General features: G+C 37.4%; 1 protein-coding gene across 1 annotated transcript; it reads right to left on the bottom strand.

Annotated features, from left to right (window-relative positions):
• Nucleotides 1–6,123: 6,123 nt before the first annotated feature.
• Nucleotides 6,124–12,936, bottom strand: LOC124089380 (tripartite motif-containing protein 51-like). The gene is made up of 6 exons (XM_046439377.2): nt 12,427–12,936; nt 12,046–12,141; nt 9,928–10,158; nt 9,234–9,256; nt 8,267–8,364; nt 6,124–6,891 (listed from the first exon to the last, which is right to left on the bottom strand). The coding sequence occupies exons 1-6, from the start codon at nt 12,835–12,837 to the stop codon at nt 6,395–6,397; spliced, it is 1,356 nt and encodes a 451-aa protein (XP_046295333.1). The 5' UTR covers nt 12,838–12,936; the 3' UTR covers nt 6,124–6,394.
• Nucleotides 12,937–22,758: the final 9,822 nt, after the last annotated feature.

Raw genomic sequence — 22,758 nt, 5'->3', positions numbered from 1 at the left:
TAAACTGCTGAAAGAAGATTCCTGAGTTGCGTCTTCCTTGCGGGCAAGGGGTCGCGACAAGTGGTGCCGAAACCCGGGAACCAGAACTTTCAACAGTCAGGGGTGGTGCACCGGTTAGTCCCAGGTAAGTGGGATCTGCGATCAAAGCGGGGTTAGTCCCTAGTAAGTGGGATCCGCGACCAAAGCGGGGCAGCTCCTCTGTAATGAAAGAGAGAGCCTTACATTTTATTGCAGCTGCACTGTGTACTTTCGCTCCTACTTTCGCTTTCTTTTTTTTGTGCTTCCTTTGTTGTTGTGTCATGGGTGCTGCATCTTCAAGTCCGCTTCTCCTGGCCCTAGATGGCCTGTTATGTTCCAAGGGACTGGAAGTGAAACATAGTACTTTACAGAGATTTTTACAGAAGATAGATATCGCTGCACCGTGGTTTGCATTTTCGGGCAGCCTTACTGTGCCTAGTTGGGATAAATTAGGCAAAGATCTTGACTTTGCTTCTGAGCAGGGCATATTAGAGGGTGGGGTGATACCCCTTTGGAAAATGGTCCGTGGTTGCCTTACAGATGACAGATGTCAGGAAGCACTTACTAAAGGACAGGAGGTTTTAGAGCAACTGCATGAGGAAAAATCTGAAGGATCATGTAGTGAAGTGGCAGAGAGTATTAAAAGTAACAGTAGTGAGAAGGCAAAAGAGCCTGAAGATAAAAATAGGAGAAGGCTCTACCCAGACTTGACCGAATGAAAAACGCCTGAGAACACAAGCGACTCAGAGAGTTCTGAGGACCTTGATATATTGTTACAACAACTACATAAGATAAAAATGAAAAAGAAGAAAAAGGAGACACAGGGCATGCAGGCCTACTGTAAGAAGGGGAAGGGAGTTAACATCGGTCAACAAAACTCTGAGGAGGAGGAGGTAGAATATCTAGAAGAAGATATGGTGCCGATTGCCCCACCTCCGTATGTGGGGGGGAGCCAAGGTTCCGGGAGATCTTTTCATGCACAAGTTTGGAGGACAGTTAATACAGATATGGGACTTGCATACCCTGTATTTCAGGACAATAACAGGGGAAGATATCATGAGCCTTTAGACTTTAAGATAATTAAAACCTTGGCAGAATCTGTCCGCACTTATGGCATAGATGCCGCTTTCACTCTCACTCAGGTGGAGGGACTTACTAGATTTTGCATGACTCCCTCAGATTGGGCTAGTCTAGTCCGCGCTTGTGTTTCCCCAGGGAAATATTAGGAGTCCAAAGTTGGCTGTTTAATGTTTCTGGCAGTACCCAAGACTCGGAGCGAGGTAGGAGGCTTAAAATTTCTGCAAATAATTCACAATTATCTAATGCTACATTACCCTCCGCAGCAGTCTGTCTCCAATCTCCGTTCCTGTTTCTTTTGGCTAATGTTACATTACAGGGGATGCTTAATTGTTCTAATGTTACTTGCTACTTGTCTGAGTGTTGGAATGGCTCCTGGACTACAGCAGTGGTTATGAAAATTCCAACCTTTGTCCCGATTCCGGTTACTACAGATCCAGAGTCTTTTCCTATTGTTGAACTGATTAGAACCCGTAGAGATTTTGGAATTACGGCAGCTATAGTGACAGCTGTGGCGGTATCTGCTGCTGCAGCAGTTATAGCTGGAGTAGCCATAGCCAGCCAAATTCAAACTGCTGCCACTATTAATCAGGTTATTCAACAAACATCCACCATACTTGAATCTCAAAGTAGAATTAATCAACACATTTTATCTGGGATTCTGGCTGCTAATCAAAGGATAGATCTGCTTCAAGCTCAAGTTGAGGAATTGTCTGACCTAGTACATTCGGGTTGTGTTGATCAACGTGCACATTTATGTATAACCTCTGTCAGATTTAATAATTCCAGAAATGCCTCCCGCATCATCGGAGAGTATCTATCCGGAACCTGGTCCATGGCAGCGGAAGACATGATCCAGTCTCAACTAACCCAGATAGCTGTCTTGAACAGTACCCGTGTCGATCCCGTGACTTTGGGTCAATTCACCGATTGGATATCTTCTGTTTTTTCCTTCTTCAAAGAGTGGGTGGGAGTAGGCATTTTTGGTGCAATGTGTTGCTTCGGTGTTGTACTTTGTTTGTGGCTTCTCTGTCGCCTTAAAACTCGCCATGCACAAGAAAAGGCTATGATCATACAAGCTCTTGCAGCTTTAGAAAATGGCAACTCGCCTCAAGTCTGGCTTGCGCATCTTAAGCAGTAAACCTTTGTCATGGTCGTTACACCCCAAGTTATTATAACATTGCACTGGGATCGACATGACTTTCCTTGTTATTCTCTTAGTGTTGGAAAGCCCTTGCACTCTGCCGGTCTTACTGCCATTGCACGCAGATGGGTTTCCACACTAGTACTTTTCTATCGCCTTGAAGTTCGTGCCTTTCTTTCAGGGTGCTGTCAACTTGTTTGTCATTATAAACAGCCACAGTTCAGCCTCAGCTATCCCCCTTCGTCCACCATCGTCACGATACAGGATGCGAGGCAAGGCACTGCACTTGAGTGATCCTTGACGTGGACCTCAAGGAGAGCATGTCCTATTGCATGCGGGTTAGACGCGTCCACGCCCCGCCCCACGAAAAAAGGCGTCGGCTGATATGGCTTCAGATCTGGGGAAGGCGCCTCCTTAGGACTGAGTCATACTATGCAGCCACTTCTGCACAGTGGGATAGGACCTCTACTCTCGCCTGTATTGTTTTAAGAAAACAGAAAAGGGGGAACTGTGGTGAGCCGCTTCTGCCGTTTCTGCAGATTATGGTCGCCATTACAAGATGATGCTGGCTCCGCTGTGGTCTGTGACAACTCCTTATCTAGGAAAGTTGGCACATGATTTTTCACCACCCTGTGAGAAAGCTCCACGCGGCAGCTTTGCATTGGGGCTTGGGATGCTTTATTAAGGCTGGGAGGGGCATCCGAGAGAGAGAAGAAGAAATATCAAGGGCCTGAATAAACTGCTGAAAGAAGATTCCTGAGTTGCGTCTTCCTTGCAGGCAAGGGGTCGCGACATCTAGTGATTCGATTTATGGTTTGAATTTGCAATAATCTAATGACTCATAAAGGTGAGTATTTTTTCATATTTCACTGACTACTGTTGGAGTCCAGCTCCAACAGGGTGTCTCAGGAGATGAATGGATGGTGAGGAGTCGGCGAAAGGGTGGTGGAGAAACAACACAGACACCAAAGTGAAGGTGTTGATCCCAATCTTTACTTGTGAAATTGATCATATATACTTTTCATTTTGGCAGGCTCACAGTACTTTGTGGTTACAAAACAGGAATCATTATTCAAAGAAACAAAATATTTCATAGCTACAATTAGAATAGAAGAATGTATCTTGGCTTATGCATAAGCAAGCATTTGTACTTTCAGTTCATGTTTTGCTTTGAGCTGTTTCTGCTTAGTTAGCTTTTAATAATAGTTAGAAATGTCCCAAACTATTGACCTATACCTTGACTATTCTTTCTTGACTTACTGACTGGAACTGGTGCCATGGTTATGGCAAGTGGTTGACTTGTTATTAATTTTAATCAAACAAGAGTAAGAGCACAAACTATTGTGCACAGGAACAAGAACAAGTTGCCCAGTACTAAGCACTCATCTGTCTTCTTAACATTAATTTTTCTTTTCTAGATTTTAATTTAATTTCTCAAAAACTTCCTTGACAGGAATACAGGGAGTTTTTCATTAGACATTAACAATTTATGCTCCACAGCTGAATCATTGCATTTAGAGCAAACAGATCTATTCTTTAGAAGTAGTTGCATTAATTGGGAAAGTAATGTTTTCTCCTTCATACTTAATGGTCATATGAGAAGTCACAACTATACTTATTAAAGGAATACAAAAACAAACCAGCCCATTCCCAGAAACATACTGCACTCCTCCAGAGGATGGATGCCTTGTGCCATCCACCTCAGTAGGGCCTTGCCATTGCCTGAGTCAGGGGAGGGGTGCAGCAGACTACATATGTGTATTCTGTTTTATGATATTACCATTCAAAAAAAATTATCAAACTTTTTTTTACCAGGTTCACTTTTCTTTATTTACCAAACTTTATGCATCTTTGTTATTCAGGGCTCTCTAGAGGAACAGAACCAACAGGGAATATATGATTATTGAAAGGAGATTATTAGATTTGCTTACAGAACCAGAAGTTGTATAATCCCACAATGCCTATCAGCAGGCTGGAGAGTGGAGAAACCAGTAGTTGCTTAGTCTAAGATACTGAAGCTTCAGAAAGAGATGGATTAATGATGTAGTCCCAGTGGGATAAAAGGCCTGGAAACAACCTGATAGTCAGTATTCAGAGTTCACTTTGGAAGAGTGAAGGAGATAGAGTCTGATGCTCTCAGGATTTTGCAGCAGCAATCTAAAACCCCTCAAGAGGAATCAAGCTAGAGGGCACTGATGCCTCATTTTTCCAACTTTTATTCCATCCAGGATTTCAACCTATGGCTGCCCACACTTAGAGTGAATCTGTACTTCAGTTTGCTCTCCTGTATGTCAGTCATTTCTAGAAACACTTCCATTGACATGCCCAGAAGCATCCTAATCTTAAGCATATTTTAATCCAAACTGACAATTCAGATCAACCAACATAGCATCTATGATGCACGTTTATTTTATCTTTGATACATACTTGGTAAATATATTCTTTTTGGGGGGGAAGTGCACTGGGAATTGAAAACAGGGATGCTTTATCACTGAGTAACATACCATGTCACTTCTATTTTTTGAGAAAGTATACCACTAAGTTGCTGAAAGTCTTGCTAAAACTCTGACCCTACTGCCTCAGCCTTCCAAGTGGCTGGGATTATAGGCATCTTCCATCATGCCTGGTTCTAGCTTTTATTTTTTTGAGAAAAGATCTTGCTTTATTGCCTTGAACACCTGGAATTAAATCAACCACCTTATTTGGCTTCCAAGTAGGTGAAATTACAGGCAGAGCTCATAGTGCATGGCAATTTTCCAACTTCAGTTCTGTATGTTCACACTTTTGAAATATTATCTTTAAGCAAAAAGTCATTAATTTTAATGCAGACCGGGCTGGGGATGTGGCTCAAGTGGCACGCTCACCTGGCATGCGTGCGGCCTGGGTTCGATCCTCAGCACCACATACAAAGATGTTGTGTCCGCCAAAAAAAAAAAAAAAAAAAAAAAAAAAAAAGTATTAAAAAATTCTCTCTCTCTTTAAAAAAAAATTAATGCAGACCAATTAAATTTTTCCTCATTGATTATTGTTTTCATGTCTTGTCTAGGCAATTTTTCTATGAGACTACTATTTTCTCTTAAGTCAAACTGTAAAAGACTATGTATAGGTAGGGCTAAGGTTTCTTTTTGTCCACCTGTATAACCATTTTATTCAGCACTAGATTGATTGTCCTGTGATTGCCAATGCAGAGGAGAATACTAATGATTGTAAATATTCACATGTATGTTTATAATTTTAGAAAGGAAATCATCACACAGATGATTAAGAATGATTACTCAGAATAATGGACAGAATGGATATATAGTAATATGTTTTGAATATGGTTTTTCCTCAAACAAACAAAAAAAAAACAAGTTAAAGTGTAATTTCATACAGCAGTGGTGTTTTGACATGGGGCCTTTCAGTCATTAAAAAGGATCAGTGCATTTTTCCTGGGCCTGAACCTGAATGAAAGAGTGAATTTTGGGCCCTTGGAGAGTTATTTTTTAAGAAAGTGGGTTGTTATGAAGAATGCCATCCATGTGCTTTCACATTCTGCACTGGATGATTTCTCCTTCTGCTTCTCTGCTATGAGCAGATTCATCATGAAACTCACCAGAAACTGAGGCAGGATGACCTAGAACTTACCTGTCTTCAGAACTGTGAGGTAAATGAATCTTCTCTTTATAATTTACTCAGATGCAGGTTTTGTGTGAAAACAACAGAAAATGGATCAAGATGAGTAATTAAAGTTAGATAAAAAAAGGAGAAAATTATGTTCTTATAACTATTGAGTCTTTATGGTCATGCTTGTTTGGGTAGAGAAAGAGACATGTTCTCTTAGGTTGAATTTTAACTTTATTAAATCATACTTTATCTATTCTTTCATTTGCGACAGTCCAGGAATAAATTAAAACCAGAAAATATATTCTATTTCATGTACCATAGGCAATTATATTCCTCAAATGAATAAATTTAAAAAAAAAAACTAATTTTAGGAATATATGAGCTTTTAATATTATCACCATAATTAATAACAAAGTAAACAAGTTTTCACAACATTAGAAGGAATGTAAAGTTAATAAAATATAACCTGTTTGATAATACCCAAGGAAGAGGGCTTCCTTGGATTTTTAATTTTTCATATATTGGGGCATAGTCCTTATCTATGTCTGGTCAGATGTGACTACAGCAGAAAACAGCATTGACAAGGGGAGAAAAGGAACAGAAAAGAATACTGTGTATCAGCGAACTTTGAGCAACATTAATGAAGCTCACTGTTCTGCCTTCATAATCCAGGAATACTCCTATTAGGCCAATAGGTCTTGGTACATATTGAAGGGCAAGTGGGGAGGTGGTAAAGAGAGTGCATTGGGAACCCTCCTTAACACATCCAAGAAGGAAGAGCCCCTCCACCTCATTTATCTTGTAATTTCTGTTATTTTTCCAATCATCATTACAGACTCCCAAAGCCCAGTTCCAAGAGTCTCCCACTTCCACCTCCCAGTAATATCTGCCAGTGGAAAAAGTGTGAGTACCCCAGGCAAGAAAGCATTCTGATGTTGGAATGATCAAGGAGGAACCTTGTGGACTGCATGCAACATTCACACTTCTCAACTCTCCATACAGGAAGATGTGGGAGTAGACTTTTTCATGACACAGAGTAATATCAACTGTAAGAAAAATATTGCAGACATGTATGTAAATAATAAGTTAAAGTTCTAAAAAAAGTCTTTCTGAGAAGAAATGATACTACTGAGAAATGTGAAATTGTAACAGCAACAAAGATTTTGGTTGTAAAATCTAATAAATTATGGGCATAAATAGTAAATCTACAGAACAAACAAATTCCTTACCACAGATACAGATGAGACAAATATAAAACTAATGTCTTTTAATTTAATTTTTATTTCAAAATAGCTACAGAGAGGATGCCCTGAATTCTCTGGAGGCATCAAAAATAAGTATCAGAAAAATATTCCTATTTCAAAAAAATGGTGTCATTATTTGGATGAGAGGTGAAGATTTTCTCTCTTGTAACCTTTTCTAGATAACTGGATAAAAATAACATTTATACATTTTAGAAATTATCACTTGGTAAAATTAATTCTTATTCATAGTTACTAAATATTCAAATATCTTATAAATGTTGTTGGAATCCATATTAATCCTTTCTGTTATTCCTCAAATTCAGTAATTTTAGAAAGAATAATTTAAAATTTATTTATGCAAAACTTTTCACTATCCCTAAGTTTTCTGCATGCTCTGCATTGCCCTTCATGTCTGAGATTTAACATATAGCTCTTTATATTGAGCAAACCAAAATCAATTTTATGTGTATTTTCCTTTCTTGGTGATAAAGCTGATTTCTTCTCTTAGATTTCCTATAGCTATTCAAAATTTTATGTCATTTAATCATATATACCCATGGTAAAAACAACATAAAGTTCTAGTCAAATATTTACCCCCCAAAGCTTCTCCTAACAATTCAAATTAAGCAGGATGAGGTGGCTTAAGCCTGAAAGCCCAGAAGACTGGGATAAGCAGATGAAAAGTTCAAGGCCAGCTTGGGCAAATTAGTGAGACTGTTTCAAAAAAAAAAAAAAAATCTGGGGGCTGCATTACTGGCTAAGTGGTGTGGTGCTTGCCTAATATGTGTGAGGCCCCAAGTTAAAATGCCAGGACCAAATTTTTTTTCAATAATGAACATACTGAACAACTGCATAAATTTGTATGTGAAATTGAATAATGAATCTTAAATCTGAGTGTAGCTCTGCTTATTAAAATTTCCAATTTTATATCATTTTTATATAATTCAGGACATATGAGCCTGGATTCTATTTAAGTAGTTTTTTTTTTTTTTTTTTTTTTTTAAATCTTTCACTCGTTATACTATAAATTTGACTATAGAAACATACTCAAGAATTTGCAGTCAAATTATTTACTTCTAAAAATAAGTAAAATATTTAATGAAAGAGAAATTCCACTCATGTGGTCCTAACAACAAATAATAGATTGAGAGAATACTGACAATGGGCTTATGCTTACCTCGGAAGCTGTTGAGCCTGTCAATTAATCCAGTGATGGGTCCTGCACTGAGTTCTGGATTCACAGGTTGGACTATATACAGCTGCATAGATTCAATCCTGCAAGAAGGAAGATGCAGTTAACATATGTACAGTCAGAAAATCATGACTCTTCTTGATAAGACACTTCATAAAAATTCTTGCAACACATAGATGTGGAAATACAGAAATTATCACTTTGTGAAATTAATTCTTATTCGCAGTTCCTAAATATTCAAATATATTGTAAATGCTGTTGGAATCCACTTTAATCCTTTCTGTTATTCCTCAAATTCTGTAAACATACTTAGTTCTCTGTTCACTTACGTATATTTAAGAGTAAAAATCTGGTGTCCATTTCCAGTCTGCACTGAAATCTCCCTATCTGTAGACACAAGCTTCTCTAAAAACTAGAACTGGCTGTTGCCTCCTTCACAGGAAGAATTTCTGAAAAATATTAGGCAGGGATATCTGCTTCCTGGAGGACCCACAGAGTTCTAAAATGCTGTGAGTTTCTTTCAACTGTCATTTAAAACTGTCAGCTTATACATACAAAATTAACAAATCTCTAGAGATTTCACACATTGGAGCACTCTATATCTCCTGTTAGCCGCTGTTCCCTCTATTAGCTCTGTGAGGTGTTTGACTTCATCACCCTTGAGAACACTTACTAGTTCTCCTTTATCTGCATAGGCTTTCCAGAATTTAAAAGAAAACAAGGAATGGAAGGATTTTTTAAATAATTTCTCTTTTGCCACATTTTTATTGAAGCTGCTCCTAAAATCACTGAGAATAGGAAATAAGAGAGATGTCAAAAGTAGGTGAGGGAGGAAAATAGTAGATCAATGACAATACTGACTCAGTATTCCAATGAATCATGCACATAGTAGTCCTGACTAGTACTGTAGAAACTTAAAATAGCATCTGCTGGGACGCAGGTAAACACTCACCTGTGCAGTGTGTCTCCAAAGACCTGTGAAAAGAAAAATAAAAAGTCTGAGTGATTTTCACAGGATCCCTCTACCATTAGTTACAGTGTGAGATTTTTGATACATCGCCAGAAGTTACTACATCCTTGGATGCATGTCCCACTTGCTCTCTACTCAAACAAACAAACAAACAAACAAACAAAAAGTCCACTATAGAGTCCTGGCAAAGTCTGGTTCTTCAATATTCTGTGTGAGTGGAAGGGGCAGAGACTGTGGAGTCTGGGCTCTGCTGCAATCAGAAATAAGATCCCAGCCATTGTGCCAAGGCCCTGGGTCTCAGGTGAACTGCCACAAAGGAGTATTAAAAAGATCTATATTCTTGAATCACCCCGTCTTGTTATGTTGGTGATTTAACCTGAATACCTGTGTTCAGCTCACTATTTTGTGAATTTCTAAAAGTCCCAATTATGTTGTTGATTTTCAGATGGGGACTATACATTAATCATTCCATACAATTTTCTCTCTTACAGATAACATAGGAGGGAATCCTAGGTTTTTGGAAATCCTTGAAGCAGTGACCTGCTAGCAAAGTAACAGCAGTTGTGGGGAAATATGTTTATAGACCCAAACTGGAAGCAACGGGGGAAGTGGATTTCAGCTGGGAATTGCAACAGCTATACATGCTTGTCCTACATCCCCATGTATCAGTAGTTACCTGGAGTAACTCCACATCTGGTCTGTGGCATATTTCCTTCACCTCTTCATATATTCCTCTTAACATCTTTGTCATATGAGCCATTCTGGTTTTGCTCTCTTTGAGCTGCTCAAAAATGTCTTTGCTCTCTTTTTGCAGCCTCTCTAAATGATGCTTTTCTTCCTCATAGTAAGTTGCAGGCATCTTCCCATATTCAACTCTAATTGCTTCTCTTCTTAAATTTATGTAGTTCTCCAGTAAAATTAAATTCATCAAAATATGGACCTATCCCTCTAACTCCTGTTGAAACTCCCTGATTCTAGGATATAACTTTCCTCTGTTTATATATGAATATATCACCAGTGAAATTCCACATCATATACTATCACAAGAATGGGATTCTAATCAGAATAAGTTATAATCTAAGTATGCATAATATGTCATAATACATCTAATCTCATGTATTTTAAAAGGACAAACAAAAAATGAAATAAAATAAACTCCCTGATTCTTGTTTATCTTATAACAATTATTTAAGCCTTCATCTTGTCAAACTTTCAGAATCCACAAATTTTTATTTCTTTCCTTCTTTTATAAATACTCATGGCTTCTTTCTTTCCTTTCTTCCTTCTTTTCTCTTTCTTTTAATTTTGTTAGAGAATCTCATTAAGTTGCTGAGGCTCAACTCAAACTTATCATCTTTCTGCCTTAGCCTCCCAAGCAGCTGATATTTCAGGACAGCACCGCCATGTCATTTACTCTGCATCATGGTCAACAGTTTCATTCAACAAGTTACATTCACTTAATTCATGATTAAGAGTTTTATAAAACAATCCACACACAAAAATAAAGTTGTTTTATCCTTTCCAACCCATATGTGGAGAAACAACCCATTTCATACTTAAGGACTTTAGACCCCAAGGAGTGAATTGCAATCCATTCACTTTTCTTGAGTTTAAGCCAAGTCACTTAAAGCCTACATACTGTAACCTCAGAGTGCAATACTCATTTCCATGCACTTCACCCAGCTAACTGTCATACTGAAGTGTCATTTAGCATCTGATTCTATTATCTGTCTGATACCATTTCCTTCAATTCTCCTCAACAGTTATTCCAATCTATGACATCAACTTCAATGTGACTTCAGCAACCTCCCTCCAAATATACCAAGTGCAATTATTTGACATGTGCTTCTCTCTGGGTTGACACTCTATGGCTATGTTCCTCTTTGTGTCTTAATCTCAAAGTAATTTTTTAGTGAAAAATGTTGCCACCAACTACTTAAAAAAATCAAACCTCATCTCCAGTCTCTGCCCTTGTACCCACTTTCTACTTCCCTGCTGAATTACTCTAAAAAACCCCCAAGTTATCATATTCTAATATATCAAGAATTTCACTTATTTACAGGATGGCCATTTTCCTTTCTGATTTGTATCTTAACCTTTCCAATAAAAGATATTTGCAGGTTGAATTCTGCCATATTTTCTAGCTTATAATTTGTCATAGTTATCATAAAACAAATTTTAAATTAATTTTCTTTTAAATTATAACACACTCAGGATAAACATTCACAAAGAAAATGAGTTATTTAAAAATTATTCTCAAACTTGTAATCTTCTACTCAAAACACAATGCTATGTCACCCATCCTATTTCCCCTCCATAGTTTACATTATGTTGTTAAATATTAATTAGTTGGGGTAATTTCAGACTCTTCTTATATTTGAACTATTTATCCCTCTCTCTGAAAGTTTCTACCAGGAGTCAGCTCAATCTGCTTTGGAAGCTGCATTTGAATTTTCAGTGACTACCAAATGCCACTTTTTGCCTGTCACTTATATCTTCCCAGCACATGACATTGTGAGATGGCCCAGTTTTTTGTAGCTGTTGTGTAAGTACTAAGTGTACATTTACCTGTAGTAAAGCAGCACACTTTTGATAATATCTGTATCTCAGCTAGAAATACTACCTAAGGGCCATACTGCCCTAAATAGAAACTGAGGAAATACTTTTACTATTGACCCCACCCCTTTCTTGTTTAATCCTAGAGAAAACTAGGGTTTCAGTTCTATTTCCTACTTTAAACATTACACATATGCCCCCCCTAAGTTCATGTTGAAGGCAGAAGCATAGAACTAACCTCCCATGAGCCCATAATCAACATCTCCATTGTCAGGTTTCTGTAACTTTCACAATATTTTTCCCATAAACACCACATTTTCTTCACCATATTCTCCTGTAAAATAAAATCACAAATCATAATGCAGCAAAAAAAAAAAAAATAGACCTTCACATAGGGAAAAAGCCAGAAATGAGAGATAAATTAATTCCAATGAAAATAACCGGGTCATTATGTTTTCTTTGTTCCTCTCAGATGTTTATCAAATATGGGAAGCCTGAGACTTGGAACATGGAAGAGATTCTGAATGGGAAACAGAGAGAGTCATGCATTCCCCAAGGAAACAGACCCATATTGATTTCTTTGTTCTTACAGACATGGATCTTCAGAGGAATCACTTACCCTGTGTTCCTCAGCAGCAATTTCGATTGGCCAATGTTTGTGAGCTTCATGCTCCTGGGATTTAGAGCAGAGCAAACAGAGAAAGTTCTTGTCTTCTTCACAGAAGATCTTCTTCATCTCCTTATGAGCCCCACACATGTGTTCCTCAGAGCTCAGGAATTGCCAAAGACTGGTTTTTCTGACAATGGCTGCCAGTTTCTTCATACAAATATTTGTTTTAAAGTTTCTCTTCTGTACCATCTGCTTGCATTCAGAGCAGGTAACATGATCTGGGAGGTCATGCCAGCCAAGGTAAACACAGGGCCTACAAAAGCTGTGCCCACAGGCTAAGGTGACTGGATCTATGAAGTACTTCATGCAGAGAGGGCAGGTGATTTCCTTTTGGAAGGCTTTCATGATTCTGGAATCCATGTTTCTGAGGAAGAAAAAACAGGTCACTTCTGAGCCTGCTTAGGCTAAAAGGTTCCAAGAACTATGCCTGAGGAGTAAGAACTACATTTCATTTTCTTAAAAAATGCTCATTAAAGCAAGACAAACTATATTCTATGACACAAAAGGAGAACTGATGCACAAGGAGAGCCTTCAGCTTTATATCAGCCATAATTTTGACTAGATGACTCACATCCCCTCCACACTGAGTTCCTGTTCCCACCAGAATAGAAATTTGAGTATTGATCTTCTGAATTTAGGTATAGGAATTGGGTCATAAGAAGTCTACAATCATAACTGTCCCCATTCCTCTTTCCAATAACTGGAAAAAGAAAGTCTATTTGGGTCAAGGAAGTATGAGAAATTCACAGAAAGTTTTATAAAATATCCCTGGAGAGCTAGGCATAGAAGCCCAGCTCTTTAAAAGTAAAACAAACAAATGAAAGCCCATATGTATTACGGTTCTCTAGAGGAAGAGATCCAATAGGAAGTATAATTATAAAAAGAGATATTTTAGGTTGGCTTATGCGACCAGAAGGTGAATACTCCACAAAGGTCACGTGCAGTGTGGAGAGCTGGAAGAACCAGTAGCAGTGAAGTCCAGGAGGCTGAAGCCTCAGAAAAAGAGAGATCAATTGTTCTACCCTGGTCCAAGACTGAAACTTTCTGGATACTCCCTGGATAATCACTGGCATAGTCTGCTTTACAAGAGGAAAGAAGCAATAATCATATAGGTTCAATGCTCACATCAAGAACCAGTTCAATAAGAATCAAGCTTACATCTGCTGCTGCTTCTTTGTTCTTCCAACTTTTATTCTGCCGCAGTCTGGCTGGGCACACAATCACGAGCCACCACACAGCTTGTAGATTCAAACAGCAACGCTTTATTCCCGAACTCACACCAGCCGTCTACAATCACGTTCTGGGGAAATCCACGTTCTCTGCCCAAATCCACTCCACTGGGCTTCTATCTCCAAAATATACTGTCTGAATCCCGTGAGAACTCAAGGGGAACTCAGGCAGCAGGATACGCCCTATTCCCAGCAGGAATAATCTTAAACCTTAAACCTGGAACCTAAACTGGGAACGCCCTAAACCCGATTATCTTAAACCAGGAACACCCTAATCCACCCTGGTCCTTGAGCAAGGTCACCTACATTCAATGTCACTGCAAAATGTCAGCAACATGGGGTACGCTGGCAAGGAAATTGTCATACCTACTTGGCTAATGGCTCCCAGCATCTCCCCCCTTCTGATTAATTAAACAACAAGCAATGTGGCTTAAGGACCGTGCCTGGTAGGTTGTCCAATTCAACATATGGTTCTTACCCGTCATCGGAAAACTGACCTTTAGGCGTCAGCCTCCTGTCTTAGGTTGATACCACTGCAATTGGATCATACCCATCACTGACTACCGGTCCAGTATATAGCCATTGGCCCCCAAATTTTAGACCATCACTAGCAGAAGGGAGGAGGATACAGAAATGCCACAACACCAAGCCAATTGACGGCTCCTTGGGAAAAATTGCATCACTGGTGACACCATCAGCAAAAATATGTCAGCACTACCACAATTAACATGGGGTGTGCTGGCAAGGAAATAAAAATTGCATCACTAGTGACACCATCAGCAAAGATATGCCAGCATTACCACAATTTGCTACACCAAAGGATAGTTACATAGTTCAGGCAAGTTTTGCAAGCAGTTCAAAGTGGAGGAATCTATCAATATGTCCATTTCCTCCCAAAATCCATTTCCTCCCAAAGTAAGTTGACTCCTTGATTGAGCATTACTTGTTGAGTTATATTCATTGATGCATCAGTTTATACAGTTTACTGTGATAGAAGCTGTAATTTGGTTTTATCTTTGTCTTCACCGGCACTGGGATGAAGATAGGAATTCTGGCAATGATGCTAAAAAGACATTATCCTGAAAAGAATTATTAAATATAATGAAAAGGAAAGGTGAAAGTAAACGAACAGATCTGTTAACCTACTTTAAAAACAATCCTTAACAGCTGTTTACCTAATTTAAATTAGTAAACAAACAGATCTGTTAACCACCTTTAACAACAATCCTTAACAGCTGTTTACCTAATTTAAATTAAACCATTTAAATCACGTGAATAAATAATAATAATAATAATAATTCTGATCCATTTTTTCATGAGCGCTCCTCATATAAGAAATATGGACATACACACATACAGACATACAACATAAAACACAAGAGTGTACACAAACGTACAACACATAAGAAAATAGTAAAGGCCTTGTAGCTTTACCTAGGTGAAATCTCCATTGCAATGTTTAAAAACTTCACAGTTAAAAAATAAAACTGATCAGAAAAACATTAACCTAGGTTTGTATGAGCTCAAAAAAATAAAATAGAACCTTATGATGTGGAAAAATGCAATAATAAAATAGCTATTGAAAAAAGCATCCTGGTTAATCACTGTCGCAGATGTAAGAATGGCCAAGCTGGAGTTCTGGATATCAGCTGTTATGGATTTGAGTCAAATCATCTTCTTTTCGATCTGCAGAAATTGTTTTAGTTAATCTCTCTGGAATCCAAATCGGCTGCTGTTCTCCCTGTGGAAACACACAAACAAAACCCCGACTCCAGACAATCACTGGGTCAGGACCTTTCCATTGTCCTGTTAGAATATCTTTCCAAAGTACCTTAGGCTTATGTACATTTTTTGGATACATATGCCTTTCTGCAGCACTAAGTCCTGATGAATCTAAATTTTAAAAAGTTTAGGGTAAAACGGGTTATTTTAAGTTTATCTTTGGGGGATATATACTCCTTAAAGATCCTTTTAAATTTAAATCTTTTAAAAGCATTCTGCCTTAGTTTTTAGAATTATTTTAGTCCTTTTAATTTTTTGATGTGGTTTTAAACCAATTTCCTTCTAGTTTAACGTTTTCTAAATTGGCTTTTGTGTATAAATTTTAACACCCTCATCTGAGACTTCTAATATCTGCACCACCAGAAATTAAAGTTGATGGGCTTTTTGAAAAAATTACTAATAATCTCCTTGTTCTTCTATTTTATCCAATATTTGACTTTAAACTTCTCTCTTCTACCTTTTTCTATCTTGAATGTCTGTATCTAATAGTTGTCTTAGCCTTTTGCATTTTATATCTGAAACACCTTACATGACATTTTCAACCATTTTTTATCTTATTTCTATCTTCTAGTTTTTTTTTTTCCTAAGGTTTGTACATTCACCTTTAGTTGCTTTTTTTTTCTTTGTTTTTTTTTTGTTTCCTATTTTGTGGGTTTAAAATTATTGTCTTCCTACATCTTTTCTATCTTCCTATATCTTTTTTATCTTTTTTTAACTTTCTATACTTCTTTCTTTAAAGTTTTCCACTTCAAATTTTTAATCTATCTTTCTACATCTTCTCTTTTTTTACCATTCTGTACTTCTGTCTTTAAAGTTTTTCACTTTAAATTTTTAATCTTCTTTATCTAAATATCTTTTATCCTATTATCTTCCCTTTTTTTTTTTAAGTAGTGTCTTCACGATTAACTAGGCTTCGAATGACGCAATAAAGCAATCTTTTTCCGCCATGAAGGTATCTGGACCACCTTCAATTTAACCTTTTAAAGCCTTTTAATTATCATCTATACTGTACTTTTAAATGTACTTTTTCACCACCTACAACTTCACTCTTTTAAACAAGGCTTAGATTCTGTTTAAATCGCTTTAATGTTAGTTTACATGGCTGCCCTTCAACCAAAGGCTTTGTTTTTTTTTTTTTTAAACTCCATTGAGAAGCTTTGTCTCAATCTGCCATGCACAAATATCTTTTTCTTCTTTCTTCCTTTCTCAAGCTTTTAAAGTAAGTCTAGTTTCCTCAAAATCTTTTTAAATGGCATTTTACACCTTTTTACTTTACCACACACAGATTATCTCATCTAGAAACATTTCTTTTTCCTTTAACCTTTTATATTAAAATATATTTCCACATCTTGAATCTTTTTCTATCTCTTTTTTAGCCATTAACCCTTTTTATAAATTCACATTTTGAAACAACCCTTATAAAATTTCTGATTTAGACAAATTACTCCACTTTAGTAAGATGAAATACTTTCATGTTTTTTTTATGGTACTATAATACTATGATTGAAACCCAACTGAAACTTCTTATACTCTTTGTATATAAATTACACCTGATAGAATCTTAACACTTAGTAACCTTGTTTCAGCAAAGACACAGACCAAAGCAATATTAAACTTTTTTCCATTTACCAATTTATGAAAACACACATAATGTTTAAATATATTACCTTATGTAACTTAATAAGTAAAGAACACTTGATTTTATATTTAGTGGTTGATATTTTAACACTTTAGCTTTGTAAATTAATCAGATGTCTGTAAAAACCAAGATCTTAGACAAATGTAGTAAACAGAACTAGCCATCTCTTTCTTGAAGAAAAATCCTTCTACAGGATACCATGATGGTCCCATTGATATACTTAATAACTCGTCTTTAAAAAGCCATGGGCTACATTTTTGTATTGTATCAACATATGCCCTAATTGTTCTTGGTCTCACTGTGGTGCCTTCTTCCTCTAACAATTTCTCTTGCTCGGAGGCGAACAACTTCAAACCTTGAGTCAACCATTTTCCCCAGTTTGCCTGAGAAAGTTCTAGGAACAGGCAACTTGGAATAAAAACAAAATAAATCAAAACAATAACACATTGTTTTTGGAATTGGTCACCCATTCTTTCGCTCTTCCTCAGGGGCGAGCAATTTCACTTACCTTCAAGCTTCAGAAGTTCCCCGCACGGGACGCCAAATGCCGCAGCAGTCTGGCTGGGCACAAATGCCGCAGTCTGGCTGGGCACACAATCACGAGCCACTACACAGCTTGTAGATTCAAACAGCAACTCTTTATTCCCGAACTCACACCAGCCGTCTACAATCACGTTCTGGGGAAATCCACATTCTCTGCCCAAATCCACATTCTCTGCCCAAATCCACTCCACTGGGCTTCTATCTCCAAAATATACTGTCTGAATCCCATGAGAACTCAAGGGGAACTCAGGCAGCAGGATACGCCCTATTCCCAACAGGAATAATCTTAAACCTTAAACCTGGAACCTAAACTGGGAACGCCCTAAACCCAATTATCTTAAACCAGGAACACCTTAATCCGCCCTGGTCCTTGAGCAAGGTCACCTACATTCAATGTCACTGCAAAATGTCAGCAACATGGGGTACGCTGGCAAGGAAATTGTCATACCTACTTGGCTAATGGCTCCCAGCATTATTCCATCCAAGCCATCACCCTATTTGATGGTGCTTCCCCTCCCCCTTAGGGAGGGTCTCCATTTCAGTTGGCTATTCCACATGCCAATCATTACCAGACACACCCTCATTGACACACCTAAAATCTTCTAAATGAACTGCATCTCTTAATCCAATCATGATGATAATTCACATTGACTATTACACCAAAGAAAACATAACTTCACAAAAAAATAAAACCAACCTAGGTTTTCTGCAAGGGAAAGAAAAGATAGAAATTGTTTTTTGTTTGTTTCTTTGTTTGATTTGTTTTATATTGTTTTGTCTTTTGTTTTTGTTTTGATTTTGTTTTTTTGTTTTTTCTTTGGATTAAAGGAGTGAGCTCCATGACATAAGCCTGTAATCCCATGGCTTCTGGAGCCTAAGGCAGAAGGACAACAAATTCAAGGTCAGCTTCAGCAATTTAGTGAGACCCTTAGTAACCTAGTCAGACCTTCTCTTAAAAAAAATACAAAGGACTGGAGATATATTTCAGTTGTCAAGTATCCCTATTTTCAATCCCTTGTTCCCTCTACCCCCCTTAAAAAGAGTAAGGGCAAAAGGCCAAATTTCCCATGCAGGGCAATTTCATGGGCATGTCAATGAAGCTTTCTCCACCTTAATCCTTCCACAAAAAATACAATTTAAGCAATTGAATACTAAAATATAGGTTATTTTTCTATTGCTCCCTGTCTGTTCTCACCATACAAGGTAGGTAAAGTTGAAGACATCCACATGCTTTTTGTTTCTGCTTTATTTACCAAACTCCTCTGCTCAACTCTTTGGAATAATTATTCTCTGTTTTATAAAATGAAGTATTTAGTCACTAAACTAATTTGCTGTTACTTTGGCTTTTGACATTACCTTGCAGTTTATGTAAGGCTTCTACTAATTACCTGTTTTCTCAAATTGATGGCTAAGTATTATTTATTTTTTATTAATTGAAGTCCTGGGGCATTGTGCATACTAGACAGGGGCTTTATTACTGAGAAACTTGTGCATACTAGACAAGGGCTTTTTTACAGAGCTAAGGTAAGATACACTTATTCAAAACTTTTCAACAGCAGAGCTAAGTAACATTCTTTGTTCAGGGGGCTGCCCAATACTTTGTGGCATGTTCACCATTATCCCTGTTCTCTACTCATTATATTCCAGTGGAAAGCACCACAGTATAACAATCATAAATGTTTTCAGATGTCTATAAATGTGCCCTGGAAAGACACATCATTCCAATTAAAATTGGTGTAAACCTATTGAGAAAAAAATATATAAACATGTGACATTTATAAGGCTTAAAAACAGTTTAGACATATGAACCGGTTCTTCAAATATAGATGAACAGATACAGCAGTAACACATAAGATAGTAGATTTGTTTATAATATAAAATCATCAGCACAAGCTTTGTTTACACAATATAAACATGCCAGTGAATAAGATAACTGTCAAAGAAAAATAATAAACATCATTTCCTTAAAACTTAGCAAAATATTTTCTAGTAAAACAATTTATTGATACATAGTATGTAGAATTACAGAAACACATTTAAGAAAAACATGTTGGGGAAAATAACAGCCTCTAGAGTTTGCTCTTACCCAACTTCTCAAGAAGGATGTCAGTAAAGATGTATTAGAAATGATGTCAGATTGCTCTGAACTTCTACTGAAGTAGTGCTTCCTTAAATCCATAGAGGAGTCTTCCCTGGCTGGGTGAGGTGAGTCACACTTGTAATCCCATCAAATCAGGATGCTGAGACAGGAGGATCCCAAGTCTGAGGCCAACATCAGCAATTTAGGAAGAGATTATCACAAAATACAAAATAAAAAAGAATAGAGATGCAGCTCATGGGTAAGCATACTGAGTTCACATCCAGAGCACGTTACACCTGAACTACATTCTGAGACCTTCCTATCTATCTATCTATCTATCTATTTATTTATTTATTTTTATTTTTTTTTTAATTTTTTTTATTGTTGGTTGTTCAAAACATTACATAGTTCTTGATATATCATATTTCACACTTTGCTTCAAGTGGGTTATGAACGCCCATTTTTAGCCCATATACAGATTGCAGAATCACATCAATTACACATCCATTGATTTACATATTGCCATACTAGTGTCTGTTGTGTTCTGCTACCTTTTCTATCCTCTACTATCCCCCCTCCCCTCCCCTCCCCTCCCCTCTTCTCTCTCTACCCTCTCTACTGTCCTTCATTTCTGCCCCTTCTATTATTTTTCCCTTTCCCCTCATTTCCTCTTGTATGTTCTTTTGTATAACCCTGAGGGTCTCCTTCCATTTCCATGCAATTTCCCTTTTCTCTCCCTTTCCCTCCCACCTCTCATCTCTGTTTAATGTTAATCTTTTCTCATGCTCTTCGTCCCTATTCTGTTCTTAGTTACTCTCCTTATATCAAAGAAGACATTTGACATTTGTATTTAGGGATTGGCTAGCTTCACTTAGCATAATGTGTTCTAATGCCATCCATTTCCCTGTAAATTCTATGATTTTGTCATTTTTTAATGCAGAGTAATACTCCATTGTGTATAAATGCCACATTTTTTTAATCCATCCATCTATTGAAGGGCATCTGGGTTGGTTCCACAGTCTTGCTATTGTGAATTCAGCTGCTATGAATATCCATGTAGCAGTGTCCTTGTAGCATTCTCTTTTTAGGTCTTTAGGGAATAGACCAAGAAGGGGGAAAGCTGGGTCAAATGGTGGCTCCATTCCCAGCTTTCCAAGAAATCTCCATACTGCTTTCCAAATTGGCTGCACCAATTTGCAGTCCCACCAACAATGTACAAGTGTACCCTTTTCCCCACATCCTCGCCAGCACTTGTTGTTGTTTCATTTCATAATGGCTGCCAATCTTACTGGAGTGAGATGGTATCTTAGGGTGGTTTTGATTTGCATTTCTCTGACTGCTAGAGATGGTGAGCATTTTTTCATGTACTTGTTGATTGATTGTATGTCCTCCTCTGCGAAGTGTCTATTGAGGTCCTTGGCCCATTTGTTGACTGGGTTGTTTGTTATTTTATTGTCTAATTTTTGGAGTTCTTTGTATACTCTGGATATTAGGGCTCTATCTGAAGTGTGAGGAGTAAAGATTTGTTCCCAGGATGTAGGCTCCCTATTTACCTCTCTTATTGTTTCTTTAGCTGAGAAAAACTTTTTAGTTTGAGTAAGTCCCATTTGTTGATTCTAGTTATTAACTTTTGTGCTATGGGTGTCCTATTGAGGAATTTGGAGCCCGACCCCACAGTATGTAGATCGTAGCCAACTTTTTCTTCTATCAGACGGCGTGTCTCTGATGTGACATCAAGCTCCTTGATCCATTTTGAATTCACTTTTGTGCATGGTGAGAGAAAGGGATTCAGTTTCATTTTGTTGCATATGGATTTCCAGTTTTCCGAGCACCAGTTGTTGAAGATGCTATCCTTCCTCCATTGCATGCTTTTAGCCCCTTTATCAAATATAAGATAGTTGTAGTTTTGTGGATTGGTTTCTGTGTCCTCTATTCTGTACCATTGGTCCACCCGCCTGTTTTGGTACCAGTACCATGCTGTTTTTGTTACTATTGCTCTGTAGTATAGTTTGATGTCTGGTATCGCTATACCGCCAGATTCACACTTCCTGCTTAGCATTGTTTTTGCTATTTTGGGTCTTTTATTTTTCTATATGTATTTCATGATTGCTTTATCTATTTCTACAAGAAATGCCATTGAGATTTTGATTGGGATTGAATTAACCCTGTAGGAACTTTTGGTAATATCGCCATTTTGATGATGTTAGTTCTGCCTATCCATGAACACGGTATATTTTTCCATCTTCTAAGATCTTCTTCTACTTCTCTCTTTAGGGTTCTGTAGTTGTCATTGTATAATTCTTTCACCTCTTTTGTTAGGTTGATTCCCAAGTATTTTATTTTTTTTAAGGATATTGTGAATGGAGTGGTTGTCCTCATTTCCATTTCAGAGGATTTGTCACTGATATACAGGAATGCCTTTGATTTATGCGTGTTGATTTTATATCCCGCCAATTTGCTGAATTCATTTATTAGCTCAAATAGTTTCTTTGTAGACCCTTTTGGGTCTGCTAGGTATAGAATCATGTCAACTGCAAATAGTGATAATTTAAGTTCTTCTTTTCCTATTTTGATGCCTTTAATTTCTTTCGTCTGTCTAATTGCTCTGGCCAGTGTTTTGAGAACTATGTTGAACAGAAGTGGTGAGAGAGGGCATCCCTGTGTTGTTCCAGATTTTAGAGGGAATGCCTTCAATTTTTCTCCATTCAGAATGATGCTAGCCTGAGGCTTAGCATAGATTGCTTTTACAATATTGAGGTATGTTCCTGTTATCCCTATTTTTTCTAGAGTTTTGAACATAAAGGGATGCTGTACTTTGTCAAATGCTTTTTCCGCATCTATCGAGATGATCATATGGTTCTTATTTTTAAGTCTATTGATGTGGTGAATAACATTTATTGATTTCCGTATATTGAACCAGCCTTGCATCCCAGGGATGAATCCTACTTGATCATGGTGCACAATTTTTTTGATATGTTTTTGTATCCAATTCACCAGAATTTTATTGA

Source organism: Marmota monax, unplaced genomic scaffold, assembly GCF_021218885.2.
Source record: "Marmota monax isolate L192 unplaced genomic scaffold, Marmota_monax_Labrador192_F-V1.1 WCK01_AAM20220418_F8-fsc00096, whole genome shotgun sequence".
NCBI lineage: Eukaryota > Metazoa > Chordata > Mammalia > Rodentia > Sciuridae > Marmota > Marmota monax.
This window is presented reverse-complemented; position numbering and strand designations above follow the sequence as displayed.